Source organism: Crassostrea angulata, chromosome 4, assembly GCF_025612915.1.
Source record: "Crassostrea angulata isolate pt1a10 chromosome 4, ASM2561291v2, whole genome shotgun sequence".
NCBI classification, from domain to species: Eukaryota; Metazoa; Mollusca; class Bivalvia; order Ostreida; family Ostreidae; genus Magallana; species Magallana angulata.
The window spans coordinates 32,763,313-32,780,360 of NC_069114.1; the positions used below are offsets into that span (position 1 = coordinate 32,763,313).

The 17,048-nt window shown below is 31.6% G+C and overlaps 1 protein-coding gene across 1 annotated transcript; it reads right to left on the bottom strand.

The window, feature by feature from the left end:
- Positions 1-171: 171 nt before the first annotated feature.
- LOC128180966 (uncharacterized) lies at positions 172-1,802 on the bottom strand. Its single transcript, XM_052849179.1, has 2 exons — positions 1,650-1,802; positions 172-1,205 (listed from the first exon to the last, which is right to left on the bottom strand). The coding sequence occupies exon 2, from the start codon at positions 1,197-1,199 to the stop codon at positions 516-518; it is 684 nt and encodes a 227-aa protein (XP_052705139.1). The 5' UTR covers positions 1,200-1,205; positions 1,650-1,802; the 3' UTR covers positions 172-515.
- Positions 1,803-17,048: the final 15,246 nt, after the last annotated feature.

A 17,048-nucleotide genomic window follows, 5' to 3' on the forward strand; every position in this document is an offset into this window, starting at 1 on the left:
TAGGTTAATGTAGAAACAATCATACGCATCCAATCTGCTTTGCTTTGTCCGTTGTCTTTCAGCAAGACAGGCTGAAATTGATTTTTGTCTCGCCGTAGAGAAAAAAAAACACACTTTACTTAATAACTTATTAGTTATCTATATCGATACAACAAAAACATTATCTTTTTGTTTTCATAATTTATTCACAAACTATGCATGTACAAAGAACGCTTTAATCGTAACATAAAAGATGAAAGAAAATTGGAAACTCAAATAACTTATATTTTTGGAATGATCTGCCAGCTATCCTTGACCTCATTTTCTTTTCGTATGTTTAAAAAACAAGACTCGATCATTCGTCGTTTGAAAAAAAATTTCTTTTTACTGCCAAAAATTAGCCAAACAATCAAAAAATCAACGAAGAACTTTTCTAGGTTTTAAAATTCGACATAAATTGAGTTCTAAAAGTAATGAAATTCGATTAAGTTTCCGAAAAGAACCCCTCTGGTATATGGTTCAGGCTAACAGTCTTGTTAGATCTTGCTTCTAACATTTGCAGTTCCGTCGGCATAGGATTGGTAAACCATAATCGCTTTATCAATATCGCAGGTGGTCTTGATGACCGAGGTTTGTTCTTTGCAAGCTTTCATCCACCTGTGAAAACTCTCGTAATCCCTCGTTTCTGGTATCACAAATCCCCTGTAATGACTTAGCAAAGGGAACCGCATGGCGAAAGGTACTAACATAATGTCTGCCATTCCCAACTTGTTACCACCGAAAAACGGAGTCGAATCCGGTTTGTATGTAAGCAAAGTCTTCAAATTATGCAACAGTGCTGCTTTTATTTTCTCCTGGGCGTTTTTGTCTTGTTTTAATAGCAAACCATAAAAAGCAGGGATTATTTCGCGGGATATGAAGCCGCAGATTATCCGCGTCTTTGCACGTGCCATTGGTTCAGCTGGAAGCAGCCTGTTCGCGGGACCGCCATATTCGTCAATAAATTCAATACAAACGTCAGACTCATAGACGGATTGGCCATTCACCTCTATAACTGGGACCAATCCTCTGGGATTTAGTTGGAGAAACTCTTTGGTTTTTTCCTTGTACGGGTTATATTCGATGTACTCAAAGTTCACACCTTTCTCCAGGAGAGCAATCCATGCTCTCTGAGCAAAGGGACAAAACCAGGCACAGTAGAAATTCAGCTTAGCTGTCATTTCAGTCTGAAAAATGTACAAATTTGATGCTTATCCGACATTGTTTTAGGGTACAGTCCGTTTTTGAAGTCAAATCAATCGTTAAAATTGAAAAAAAAACCACTTTTAGTAATCAATACACAAATCATATAAAAGTTGAGATGATTTAACTATTTAGAAGTAAATGTTTGTAAAATATAACGTTACGTTTGTTGGCACATTTAATTTAATGACATTTTAGGGTGACCATATTTCAAAAACACTGTGAAGAAGCTAAGGTTGCAAAGTTGATTTTTTATTAAAGTTGACATTCTAGAATAACAAGACACCATACACATATCTAGATCTATAAAGATTTTTTTTAAACCTGACTGTTGGAATACTGCAGGCGATAAATTCCTCGACCTAAGTCGAGTAATCACGCAATTCTATTTATTTTAAAATAAAGTAGAAACAACTTCTGTAACTCACCACCGAGAAGATTTCCTGTGTAAGAACGTTTTTTGTGTGTAATGTGTGCGTAGAAGAATGAAGTTGATAATGTAGGACGCTTGGTCATGGATAAGCGAAAGTAAACATCACACGACATTGTATGGGTACGGAAGCTCATCTTTGTCACTATGTGATCTTTGATTGTCAGTTGGAGGTGAAGCCGGTAGAATCCATCTAATGATTCGCAAGTCCTGTGCCTGACTAATGACGTCATATTATGTATGAATTATTGTGCAATAATAAATAATATAATATCTAACTAAATAATATAAATAATATCTAAAATACATACACACTTTCCATAAAAACCCTTATCGACGAAGACTCTTTTTTAAATTATTATTTCAAGACATTTTCAAATTCACCGATGAATACGATGATCTTCTACAATTCATTTTGTTAAAAAATGATTAAACACATATTTTTACATTTTCATTTCTCATTATCCTCACCGCATTAATTGGTCAATGTTAAATATACAAAATATTTTACAATAAATATTTATAACATAATAAGATAATACCGTGTCGTTTAAACGTTCACATTGAGTGTCATATATTTTTCATCTACAAATAATATTACCAGCAACTATCAAAATAAAATCGAATGATTATTTGAAGTTAATCTTTTTTTTCTGGGACAAGCGGTAGCTATTCTTGATCGCAGGAACAAGATTTGTCGAACGTTGTCTTTAAGCATTATGCAATGCAAACTTTTTACGAAGGAACTTTTCCTTGTAAAATTGAAAATGATTACTTTAAAAAATATCGTATTTTGTAGGAAACTTTATTGTGATGTTTGTTAGACAGAAACATAAAATTACATTAATGTCAAGTAATCTTAAAAAGAAAAAAGATTAAACAGGAAAAAAAAAACACCTGCAAAAATATGTTAAACAAAGAGTTAAGTTTTAATAATTTTTGCAGGGAAATATTTTTCTTCTTTGATTTTTTTTCTCTCGAAAAAAAAAGCTTGAAAACAATTATTAATTGTTGCGAGTTAAGAAAAACGGTACATTTATTCGATATGACATATCTTAAAATTTCTTTGGACTCTAACTTTTTAATAAAACAATAGTTATAGTAATAGCTAGACCTCACTTAAGCAACGATACATGACATGTGTAAAGTAAGAGTACACATGCACTTGTATGTGACAATAGAGGAATGCTTTCACGAGTCTTGATTTCATTCTTTACTTCAACTACATGTACAAACTTCTGCTATTACTTTGGCTAGCGAGATGCGTTCGGAGTTAGTTTATTAAGTGCACATCTGTATGTTTTTGTGGTGCATTTAACTTGCCATAAAATTGCTCAATCATATAATCGAGAAGGAAAGGGAGGTGCACAAATTGACGAGCAAAAAAAGTACAGTGCTATAGCACAAAATGTTTTTTTAAAAAGGAAATGTGTGCACGTGGCAGGACCTCTTAATCCATAGCATATCATAGTTACATCAATCGAAATAAGAACGAAAAAGGAATACTACATTGTAAGTATCTGCATGCACGCTACATCAAAGTACAATAAACAATCTTTTAAGTACACACACTAGGTTCCTTTAGTTCAATGACTTATGGGCTAAACGATGGTGGTCACTGATGACGCATTTAAAGTTTATTTTATCATAAAAAATTGCAACTAATTAACCAATGTGGCACAAAATACATTTTTAAATTGTTTTTGTTATGTATGACTTCTTAGATTTTTTCATGATAACATGGATTACAAATAACATGGGTTATAAATTGCAAAAACATCATCTCATTAATACATGTAAGTACATCATCCCATTAAAACATGTAAGTTACCAAACAAAAAAGCCAATGCGTGCTTGTAGTTTGACACTTCTCCATATTTGGTTGTGTTATGTAAAGATTCTTGGTAACTGTTGGTTTTAACCGAATCTATCACATTAAAGACGCCTTAATGTCACCACAGTTGTGAATAGAGCCAAGAAAGACCCTGTTACTTGATGGATGTAGATACATACATGTACGCTTAGGTGTAAGATTTATTCATTTCATATCGTCTTTCTAAACACCTTTTTGGATAGCTTAATGCGAGCAATAAGGTTCCACAATACATTGCATGGAAAAAATTAAAAAAGCATTTAATTAAATTTCTTGGACCTCACAGCTTTGACTGTAAAGCTTAATTACTTAAAAAAGAAAATTGACTAAAGCATATATTCAGATTTTTCAGACCTAAAGGATTAGACACCAAGAACATTGTATGTAATGTACTTCCGATGTCTTCCTCCAAAGGTCAATATCCTGACCATATGCTCTGATTACAATTCTTTCATGTAGCATTGTTAAAAAAAATAACATGATTCCAATATGCAAATCATACCATAATTTCACTGCTCTTATATTTCTTCTTAAGGGAACTAAACAGTTACCATAGAAATAAAAAAAATCAGACCATATTTAAAAATGTATACAAAATTGTATATATCATTTGTCGTTGCTTTTTCTTCATAAATTACGGAACTAATTTAAACTACGTAATGAAATACAGTTTTCTAATCGAATATGTAATCCCTGGTAAAAAGCCAAATATATTTTTTTATCTAAATGTACTTGTATCAGCAACTATCAAATCAAAATTATTTGTTGTACATCCCTTTGTAACAACGAGCAAGTTAAATACGTGATCGATTTGAAAAATAAAATTTGAAAATTTGAAACTCCTATTGGGTCTCGGTCCCTTGAAATACTTTAATGTATGAAAGCTGTTTAATTAGGCAGTAATAAATGAATAGTATCAACGGGTGAATGTGTATATGTTTAAAAAAAAATAGAGCTACAATTATAACTCTTCTCCAATTTTTTTTTCAATAAGCAGTATAATTTATAATTTTTTTAAGACATGTTTTTTTTTCAACAAGATATATAACTTTTCTTCAGAGGATCCAATTGAATTAGATCACTTTAAAACTACTGCAAACAATGTTCTATTAATTCATTCATTCTTTCAAATCGTCGATATAAACAGCATTTCCCACATTCCTTGTGGAAAAGTAAAACTGAGATCAAAAGTGAGCGTCTTAATTTTATTGCCCCTGGACCCGATGTGTACATGAAGTGTTCATGTACAGTAAAACACGGTTATAGCTAACACGCTTATAATGAATTGACGCTTACAACGAAGTTATTTTCATTCCCCGAGTTTTTATTACATCTTGTAAACTTGACGGATATAACGAATTACGCTGATATTGAAGTAAAATCGCCCGTCCCTGGCACTTCGTTATAAGCGTGATTTACTGTACATCCCAAAAGCTTGATCAAGCAAAAACGTCAATGAATTAAAATTAGGCTTTTCTTAGATAACCAAATAGCTCAATTCTCCGTTAAAACCAACTTTATAATTTGTTGCGTTTTTCAATTTATTATTCTTTCCCCCCCTTCTTTTAAAACTGAAAGATATTGTTCGATATGGCATGTACTTAGTATTAAGCATTGAAATGACAGATGTGGTAAATTATAGACGATTAGAAAATCGCGTAATATCTTTTTTATAAAATAAACGTATTCGGAACTAGTTTTCTATCAAATAGGGGTTAAAAAAGATATCTCGATCATCAAAAGTTTTTTACACACAATAAGCGGGTAGGCACTTGAGCTCTGGACTTCATTTTTTCTTAATGCATACTTTTAATACATATTTTTCAAAGAAACGAAAAAAATTAGAAATAATTTTTTTGTCGAGGGATAAATAATCATAAAACACAAAATCAGATTGTCTCGATTTTTTGCCATTCTGATATCACAGTAACTGTTGTTAAAAATAATCTCGTTAAATTAATACTTATTTAGATCAAACGAATTGACGAACATAAAAATTTTGCTTTGATTAACTTTAATTCCAACTTCAAAGTGACTTCTTTTAGATAATTCAAAAAAGGACCAGGAGTGGTCTATTGTTTTAAAACATTGGTTGATTTCCCTCGCAAATTCTGGGTTTGCAACAGTGCTTAGGAAGCTCTCCAGACAATCCAACATAAAATACTTTAATATGTTTTGGATAGGAATGGCGATTCATTTATATAAAACGTTAACACAGCCGCGGTAGTTCGACTGTAAAATGAACTACTTAAAACTGTGTTAAATCCATTCGAACTGTTTCTTAAATGTTAAACAAGACATACTTGAGGACCTCGGAAACATTTTTGATACTGAACGGGTGTTTGAATTTAATAGTATATTGCTGTAAGGTCAATCCTTTTACAAGAGAATTATATGTAATATAATAAAAGCAGTCAAGTTATCAATAAAGTAGAGAGATAGGGTCAACACATTTCTTTGAAATTAATGTGTTCTTCTACATACTTGAGATTCCATTTTTTACGCGGGTTATAAGCACTGTTGTGGACGTGTTTTACATAATTTGCAAGGATATGGACCATATTGCCCGTATTGCACAACGACAATAGGAGCTTTATTGCTTCCCGTTGTGTATCTTTCATTAGTAAATATGTATCATTAAAGTTGTTTTAATCATTGTATAATAAAGTTGTGTAATCATTTTATAATCAGACATTTACAAGTGAACGTATGAACTTTGACACTTCTTAAGGGTTTAGTTAAGCTGGCAAAAATGTTTGGCTTACTGATCTCAAGAGGGATGCCCGGCCATCCTGTAAATATGTTGACCAAATTTGTAAACGTTTCTTGAATTGACTTGTTAATGCAAAAATTGACCAAAAATGTCGTCAAAAGATAAAAAAAACATAAATAAAAGGTTTAACATGTTTTTGTAAAGAAGTACAAAACAATACCCTTTTTAATCACATAAAACTGCACAGCTTCAGGCTTAAAATAAAGATTTAAAAATCTTTAAAATTATGCAGGGAAGTAATGTGTGTCCACCTACAACCATTTGTTGAGAAAAAGGTTGAACCTTGCTCATTAGCTGTAGCTTTGCCTAAGAGCACCCTATTCTTCAAATGGGTGTCAGAAATGATCAGTCGGCACGATAAATATTCGTCTGACATGTGTATATGGATGTACATTGAAGTTAAAATTACATTGCAAAATAAAATGTTTATTTGATATTTAAGATAACTAATCTTTTGGACCCCCTCCCCCAGTCTAAATTAAAGAATTTAATTTAAACATATAGAACTGAGAAGACTAATTTGAGGCTGGTATAGAGATGTATGTCAAAATCCCAACAGATAAATATATTTATTTGTAACGTCAATGTGCCTCCATAGACACAGTTAGTATAAACTGGGTTTTTCTTGCGGAATAAAATCTTATTTTCATTGACAAGAATAGAATATCCTATTTCGAGACAAAGCTTCAACTTCGACACGCAAGATTCTTTTCCTTAACAAATGACTGCAAAGTGTATACTAAAGACATCCTTTCATATTTTAGAGAATTTTTAATATTTAATAAGTCTGCAGCTGCAAGTTGTTAAGTGGTTAAGATGGCATTGTTCTGTACTTGTGTGTGGAATTTGCAAACAAAACAACAAGTAAATCTCATAATTATTTGTTTTGTATCTTTTGACAGCAATTTTGTTCAGTTTTTGGTATAAACAAAGCAGTTTAAGAAATGTTAAGAGTTTTGGTCAACATATGTACAAAATGACGGACACACCCTTAATCATTTTTTTCCGAATCTATCAGTAAAAAACCGCCTCTGTCGCTACAGTTGAAAATGGTTGCAACTAGATATTCTTCAAAAACATAAGATAATTTACTCAGTGAATATAGAAACGTATAATAATGCAACGAAATATTTCCATTTCTAGTCAGCCATAAAAGCAAATTGTAATGTACTTTTATAAAACGTCTATTAGGTTCCATAATTACGAGGAGAGATACTGCTCACTCGTCAGGTGAAACTTAGAAGAGGAATAAAGCATGTGATCTGATTTGGCAGACCTTAAGGATTTTAATGTGTTAAAGGACACCAGGTCATTGTCTGAACTTACATGCTGCCTTCATAGGTCGATGTCCTGGCAATATGTCTTGATTGCACTTTTTTCCAGAGAGTGAACCATTGGGACACCTTCTTACCTGAAGCAAATAAGTAAAACATTCCATTATATCCCTTATATTTCTATGGCTTTATTAAGATAGTCTTACCGTGATGATTGATATCAAAAACGTTCATAATCAGTATCAAGAAAAAAGACTTCAAAAAGACTTCAAAAACGTTTATCATTAATATCAAGAAGAGATCTCACTAGTATACATCAGTATACATCACTGCTCTCTTTTTACTATTACTTTCATTTGATATAACGGCCAATCACTTTAGAAAACCATTGATGTTTTAAACTATTATCATGATGATATTTGATGTGTCATGAAATATTATGAAGCGCGATTCACGATTCAGAATATTTTCGATACCCAATTCTTAGGTAGGTTAAAACAGCATTGAAATATAAGATGATGTAGAACCATTTTAACAAGACCTTGAATTTTCGATAGGACGTAATCATGATTTTCTTGCATCAAAACGGGTTAAAACGACGCTGGTTTCGAGTGAAAGATGCATAGATTGCCGTAGTCTTAGCTCAAAAGCCAGACAAATTTTGTTGATTTCAATGAGCCAAGGCTAAGTATCGAGCAATGAAATAGACAGGCCGTCGTCACATAACTGATTGACACAACTACTCGAAGTCCAAGCTCCTGTTAAAATGGTTCTATTTTTGACCGACCAACGCCATTGTTAATCAGTTCCCCGACCTTACCTGTATGTTTAAAGTAAATCATTCAAAGTTGTAAATTTTACAAAAGAAAGATTGGACACTGCTTTGGTCATACTAAATATTCAAGGTGTTTACAATGCTTTAAAAACTGTCTTTTTTTATTTGACTTAATCACTTGCAGGCTAATTCCAACATAATAAGGTGGAAAGAAAAAATGTTCATTATGAATTTCGTTAAAATCTGACATACATGTACCCCAAGTTTGATGTAAGTGCGAGAAAAATTATTTAAAAATCAGTATCAAAAACCTTTCCAGTGTTGCAGAGTGTTAAGATAAATGATGTGGAACACGAATGGGACACAATGGTACTAATAAGCATAAACAGTAAATGCAAAGGCTTCACTCTGAAAGTTCAGTAGGATCATTTACTTGGGGTCGAAAAGGTCTGTTTTCAAAAGACAGACCCCAAATCAAAATTATTTTAGATTTTCGTTAAGGAAGACATTGGTCCACAATATGCTGGGTGCGTTTATTTCTTGGAGCTCGGAGCTGGGAAGGCGGGGAGATCGAGGTCTAACTCTTGGAAAAACAAACAGAAACCTATATATTAAGGCTTCCAATGCGGTTTAAGTGTAGGTGTATACTGATATGTTGATTGCATGCCACAAGTTGGCACTGTTTGAGTTATGGGTACATGGAGTCCAATTAATCAGCTTCCACGTTTCGATTGACGTGTCTCAAAATAATTTCAAAAACAAGTGATTAGGATGCCTCGAATTCATTCTCTCTTTCTCTCTCTTATGAGAAAAATAAAAAGTTGACTTGTACATCAAACGAGTTTTCTCCACGCAAAGCATGAATAGGATCAAACTCAAATTCATTTTTCTATATCAAAATCATCTCCAATTTAAAAAAAAAGGTAGGTCCGCTTGATGTCCTGGTGAAGTACTATATAGATACTTCCTTGCAAATAACCAAGTACTCAATTTCTCTGCAAGATGAACAAAATGTTCTAAGCAGTTATGCATTTTCTCGTCTTGGTGAATAACTCTTGCTGTGTCTGAACTCCTTACATGTAACAACTCACCAAGCGGCAATTAATTTAACTATCTAAGCAGAGTACTAGTACACCTTACTATCATTGCCATACATTTTCCGTGTTAGATCCTCAAGAGTAGAGAACAAGATTAATAAAGTATTGATATCATTTTACTAAACATTAAATGCGACCTTCCTCCCATAAGAACCCTTGACCCTTATTCTGGTAGAGACCTCTCTGATCAAAAAAATCATGTACTCAGTCTGCCTTGTCCAGGAGAACAGAGAAATACTTTTTGATTATTAAGGATCTCCTTTATATATGACCAGTTGAGACACGTCCCAGGAGGGAACGATATTAAAACAATGCATCGATTCTATAGTGTATATCCAAAACGTAAGGCCGTTGGGGCGATGGGGTAGGGGTGATAATGAATTTCACAATTCAATTCCAATGATAAGCAATATAAAGTATGCGAGCAAAACGGGAAACTATAAAACAATCAAACACTATAAAACCAAGGCACGACTAACTTCGTACGACGGAGATTAATATCAATAGGTCAGTTGAGTGTCTCGGGTGACCTATAATGTTAAAAAGGATGTCTGAAAAAAAAACCCAACTATTTTTCGAGAACATATCGTTTCAGACAGATAAGAATATAATGACTACCAGTATTCAATCACCTTAAACTCTTCAAGTCGCAGCTACTAAGATGGTTGAAGGAGGCTAAATGGTTAAAATATTAACCATCAAATCTAGCTAAAATTTTTAAGATATGATTGTTTAGCTATAACCTATTAGTTGGTAAAGAAACAATCCATATATTTTACCTTTAAATTTGGGTATTATTTCTATATTTAGATATGGAACTTTTTTTTCTAAATGTGATCAATACATCCTAAATATGGCCACCACCATCGAGTCCTCCTAATTCATTTGACCATACCATATTTCAATAATGAATACAGTACCAAATTATTTGCAGTGTAATAACCTTTAAAACTATCACACCTGTCACAGGCAGTGGGCAAAATGTATGACATGTTACCAATATATCTGACTGAATATATTATAAGTATTTTAAGCACTCTTTGCAAATACCAGGAACACTATTTCCTGTGTCATGGTGTGGCGGCGACATTTTTGGTGGCGGTTGACATTAAATCCCATTTCACGCAAAAGACCACCTGCCCCGAGTTCCATATTACCTGGCCTTGTATCTAATTAATGACCGGTCATTGCTTATTTTAATGAAAATCAAGAACATGCGTTCAGTTCAGAATACACATGGTACCTTTTCAGCACTGTTACGACATGATAATTTGTATGGCATACGAAGACAATTTATGCTACAGGTGTTGCAAAGAATCATTCTATTTTTTTTATCTAAATTACAGAGGAGAGTTTGTGGTTTTTGTTTTTTGAGGGAGTTTCGTAAGTTTGCACCGAGTTGACACACTGCACTATTTGTGTCTGTCCGAGAAAAAGAAGGTGAACTTAATAGTTGACGCTTCATTTATTTATTTTAACTAAATGTTACTTCTAAGGAAAAAGATTTATCAGCTTCGAATATATTTGTAATAATATACTTATTAATTTCTTTCCCATTATAGCAGAAAAACTTTTGACTTTCATGCATGTATTAGGATTTCTGAAGTTAACATTTAAAAATGCAGTGAAGGTGAACAACACGAATAAAAGAAAATGTTCAGTTACTTCCACCTAATTGTATTAGTATATACTGAATATAATTATACAATTTAGTAAAATAAACATGAACATTTATAGCAAGGTTTCAAACTAAGGTCAAGGCTTAAAGATAAAATTATTTTTTTATGTGGCCCTATTCGTCTTTCGTTGGTACACCATGTGTGCAGTGATTCTGAAGATATTTTCATTGTTTTGTAACTACCTCCCTTTTAAAAGGATTTTGTACTTTAATTTGACATTTTCCCCTCCCATGAGGATGTTTTATATCAAGCTTGAAGAAAGTTTGCACACTGGTTCTGGAGAAGAAGTAAAAATATAAAATTTCACAGACAGACGGACGGACAGACGGAAAAGCGATGAACGACAGGTAATTTGAAAAGTTGAAACTTTGGTTCAAGTGAGCTAAAAAGAAAGAGAGAACAAAAAAGTCCTTAAACTTAAATAATTGATATATAAACATTGACGCTGATAACGTGATTTTGTTCGCCCGTATGTACCATGAAAGTAAATTAAAAACAAAAACAAAAGTAAGTCATAAATACAATACTACGTTTTTGTCGATAAGTAGTCACAGAGAAGGAGGAGACATTTCTCTACTTTTAAAAAATAAAAAGCATGTTAAAAAGTTAACCGGGTTTGGTCTTGTGATCAAATTCTTTGAAGCACAGAGGGCTTCTTAGAAGATTTGTTCCCGATGCAAGGCTTTATACATGTATATGTACTGTAAAATTAATATTTTGCAAGTGAGATTCCTCGTAATGCATTCCCGGTGTCTGATATAGCTTTAATATTTCGATCGATCACGCAATAATTTAAGCATAGTAAACCTCAAAAGTATTAAAATGAAGAATCATTTAATGATGTACAAATTATTTATCATTATACATGTAGAAACATGTACTTACATAACCCATTCAGTTAATGCACTTGTATGCTTTCAACAGCTGCACTTTTCAGAAGTGGTGCAAGATACCAACTATTTATATAACAGTAGAAAAAATTATAGGTGTTTATTAGGAAGATGATACGTGAAAAAAAATATAAAATTGAATAATAACCTTTAGCAAACCTCAGTTTAAAGTTTGAACTGTATTCTTAAAAAGGCATCTACATGTACATGGCAGAAAGAAAGCGTCTGTCTTGGCGGAAACAATTTTGAAAATTGTGAGTGTTAAACGGTTTGACATTGAAATGGAATGGCCTGAATGCTTTCCTAGTACTGCATCCCATCAATCTTTTTGCAATTTGAAAAAAAAGATTATGAACAACTTATCTACGATTTAATTTATCCGAACAACAATACATTTTTATATACACAAAACATTTTACAGGAATATAACATTCTTGCATTTTGCATCTCATATTTTGTTGTGAAATTAAGACAACCAAATTACGTAAGTATGTATTTATTGTCTTAAAAAAACAAATAACATAATCGATCAAATATCAAAACATATCAACATTTAATTGGCTTGGATAAAATAGTATTATTGTTATATCAGACTAATAAAAAAGCACATCAACTAGACTTTCAACAATTCCTTCCAGCCAAGAACTAAACTAAAACTCTTACACATGGAAAACGTATTTTTAAAAAAATCATTTTTAGTAAAACGATGTAGTATAAAAGCATTTACAGATACATGTATAAAATATATCCAAAAAAAGGAAGAAAAACAGTCGTATGGATTTCTCTTTCATTTTCTCAATTTTTTTCTTAGTTTTAACATCTACAAGACGTAAGAAATTATATTTTTAAAAAGATAATTAATGTCACATATGTAAAAAAAATTTAAGAAGGCTGGGTAAGCACATATTTTTGGTAGAACAACTCCTACTTTCCTTTTCGCAATTTGTCCTCCTGATACCCAGCCTTTATTTTATATCTGCTCAATAAAATCAGCCATATATTTCTGATGATTAAGCTTTTTTATGATATACGAAAGGCGTTGTAAATAGTGATTTCTTTGCTAGCAAACGTAATCCTTTGATATTTTTACACTGACGTCAAACTCTCCAGGTTTAACAGCTTCACGATGTCATTACCGCTTCTCATCAGTGACGTGATAATTCCGCTGTTTTTGTGGGGATACATTCGAACACCCTTGGTCAAAATCATACGACGATAAGGCATTATATATGATACTTATCAGTACACATGTTGTAACATGTGCATAGACATTCTTTTTATGTACTTACACCAATGCAGTGACATTTTGTACTACACCCTTAAAAGTCTTTCCATACTTATTATACAATAACTGTATTGGCTTTCACCTTTTCTTTACACCTGAATTAATCAAAAGTTAGAAACAACATTTTAACAGCTGGAGTATATGAATTCGAGTAATCATAACGCCCTCTATAGGCAGGGTGTCACATGTATGTTGAATGACGTCATTTCTATTATTCATAGAATTTTTTTTTCGCGAATTTAAAGAAAGGTGATAATACTTGTTCTGCTGGATATATATCTAAACTAATGAATCAAAATCACACAAAAACATGACAAATTTTTATACGATCATTAAACATGTTGATAAATGTGTTCTTTATATTATATTATTTTTAATATATCATTTATAACTCTTGTATTGTCGACTACGAAAGAACGCTTCACTCCTTACGTTTGATATGTAATTTTCCATAAATCAGTCATTATGGTCAGTTACTTTCAGCTTTGAAATTCCTTACAGTTTTTCATCGTTAATAAATAGTAATGCAAAACTGAATTAAGGAAGCTTGGTGGTCAATAAATTAAACATCAGATCTTCCATAAATTTTTAGATATGATGTTTATAGCTTTAAACTTTTATTTAGTAAAGAAAAAGTCCATATATCTTATCTTTAAAATTTGTGCATTTTCTTGTATTTTAATATAGAGGTCTCTTTTTAAAGGTGATCAATATAGTTTAAAAATTAAACGCCCAAAATCATTGCGTCCTCTTAAAATAAACATGTTTGATATTTAGATAAAAAAAAATACAAGAGAAAAAAAGTCTATCAGACAGCAAACCGGGTTTTCTTTTGATTGAACATCATTTGTAATCCATTTTCCATTTGTCAGCTCTGCATTGATAAAGACTGCCAATACAGGGAAATTGGGTACTCTATAAGCAATATATATATATATATATATATATATATATATATATATATATATATATATATATATATATATATATATATATATACACCACCACCACCAATATAGTTTTAAGTGGTCACAACCATCGAGCCCTTTTAAATTGATTGCTACCTTACAAAAGAATGACATGCAACTCACGATTTTAATAATCAAGAATTTATTACAAAATACTAATACAACATGAAAAAAAGTCATGAATTATCACGCATTGAGAATGCAAAGAACAATATTTATTTAAACATAGCAATAAACAGCTATTTGGTAATACAGATTCGAATGAAACGAGACCATATATTATAGCACAAATGAAACACACCCAACTCAAAAGAAGTCCAACCTGGGGGGAAATGAAATAACAATGATCGTCGTCCATTTTATTTAAAGATTGAAGATATTTAATTTAAAATAGTTAATTTACATGGTTTAGGGGATTTTGCCGCTTTTTTTTTTATCATAATGTCACTGTTGATCGGCTCTCTGAAAAATTACATTGAAATATTGTTTGAAATACAATGTATACACTGAACATGTGTTCTCTCAAAGTCTCAACTTTACCAATGGAAAAATTTGGATGAGGTGATTTGTTCATCAGTAAGCATACTAATTGTAAATGCTTTAATAAGCTGAGAAGCGATTTTGTGCAAGCGTGAGTGTTACTTTTTTTATTTCTTCACACACGTGATACACTAATGTCGGTTTTATATCTAAAATACAGTCTCACGTGTTATATGTGTGATTTTTGTACGATAAAATTTTAGATGATTAGCCAGTTGCTCAGGCGTTTCGTGTTTCTATCGTCAAAGTCCATTTAAGCTGCATTACTATATGTACACGTGTATGCCACTTTTTAAAGTTTAATTTTTGATACAAATAAATTCGATTTATTTATCCTGTTTTCTTTTTAATTTTGTGTTTGTGACCTTCAGTCTCATTGGGGTTTTTTCCTAGGAAAATTATTCATATTCATTTATTAAAACAAAAACAAAACATTAGAGTACGAGCATGACTGAATAATAAAAGGATTATAATTCATTTAAATAATTGGAAGAAGCCGGAAATCCCACGCTGATACTTGGCATGATTAGAACAAATCCTTGAACATTTTTCTCTATAGATTTATCTATTATCAATGTTGTCATGATAGATTCCCTAAAGCTCCCGTTTTAATTTGTTTTATTTATGTTGCTGCAATTTTCAATCATATAAATATAATAAGAAAAAATAGTTTCTTTTAAAATACATTTTGAAAATATATCTCATTTGACATGCGTTTTGTAAATCGGCAAGATATAACTACCACGTATTGTCACATGTATTAAACGTATTAAAGTAATGCAGAAAAGAAATGTACAATTTAGTTCATGTAGATATCAGCTGTCTGCACTAACTGGATCGACAATCAAACATGAACGTTAATTTCCCTTTAATTAGGGGCGGTTAATATGACATAATTGTGTACTTCTAGAAATGACATCTTAACCTTTACAATTTTTGATTAAGATTTTCTAATTAAATAGTAAACATATATATATATATATATATATATATATATATATATATATATATATATATATATATATATATATATATATATATATTCCTGGGAGAGGAACGAATTTGACCTCATAAGTCATAAGTTATGAAATACACATGTACTTGTGCATGTACCATAGTGTGAGGTTTGAATTAAACACCTTGACAAGATGTGATTTCTGCTATTAATAGGTCTTAATCAGGTGTATAATTATTGTCATATAGCACTTGCCCATGATTGCAGCGACGAAGTGTGTCCCCAAATTTGCATTTAATTAGTCCAGTGGCCTATTTTTGCGGTCAAATTTTCCTAAAAATCAATCAACTAAACGCCAGTATGCTATACGTATGTATCTGGCATGGTGATTATTTTCATCTTTTTTACTACCTAATAAGAAAAAAAGTCGCCAATTTCTGTCTGCGTGGTCTGGCGAATCTTGCGTAAGAATAAAACTGAGAGCATATTTAGCAGGTGTTTTACTTTAACTTCATTCTATTTTTGCATGATATTCTAGTGCTGTAAACTTTAGTTTCCCTTTACTGACAGCATCCGGTGATTAAGAATTGTTACTCTTAAAGATTCACCTATGCATGGGTTTTATACACTTTTAATTTCCTTCACACATAGAGACAAAATAGATGAGTTCAATTCTAATTAGGAAAAAATAATAATGACATTAAACAGAACAAAATGGTACAATTTGTTTTGTAGTGAAAACCTATCAAAACTGCGTATTAACATCACATATTTTATCAAATGGTGCTGTAAAATATTAGAATTCACTTAGATATTATAATGTATCTCTTGTTCTTCGTCCCATTAATAGTTCACTTAACAATGTTGTGGACAGTAAATTGAATTCTTTCTTTGGTTAAAAAGAGTTCAGTGACTTTAAATACATGAATTTGATCATTAATTTAACAGAATATACAATGTATATGAATTTTACCGTAATCAACTTAATAAGCTATCTTTTAAAATTCCAAATTCGTGAATACAAGAAGTACAATGTTTAACGTCTTCGTATTTTGTTTAGATTTACAACATCTTTCGAGGACAGAACAAAAAATTATTTTTTGCAGTGATCTTTATGAATATCTTTGACAGAAATTTATATTTCCTATATTTGATTGATATTTTCTACAGATGATGCTTCGATCATGGCGATTCGACATATTAAAACTGGGATATCATAAGTTGTAAGTGTTTGTGCTCGAAACTTCTAAATTCAAATAAACAAGGCTTTAATATAAGCAGTTGAGGG

Bases quoted from the DNA above. Each gene is read 5' to 3' on its own strand.
- LOC128180966 (XM_052849179.1), bottom strand. From the start codon at position 1,199: ATGACAGCTAAGCTGAATTTCTACTGTGCCTGGTTTTGTCCCTTTGCT.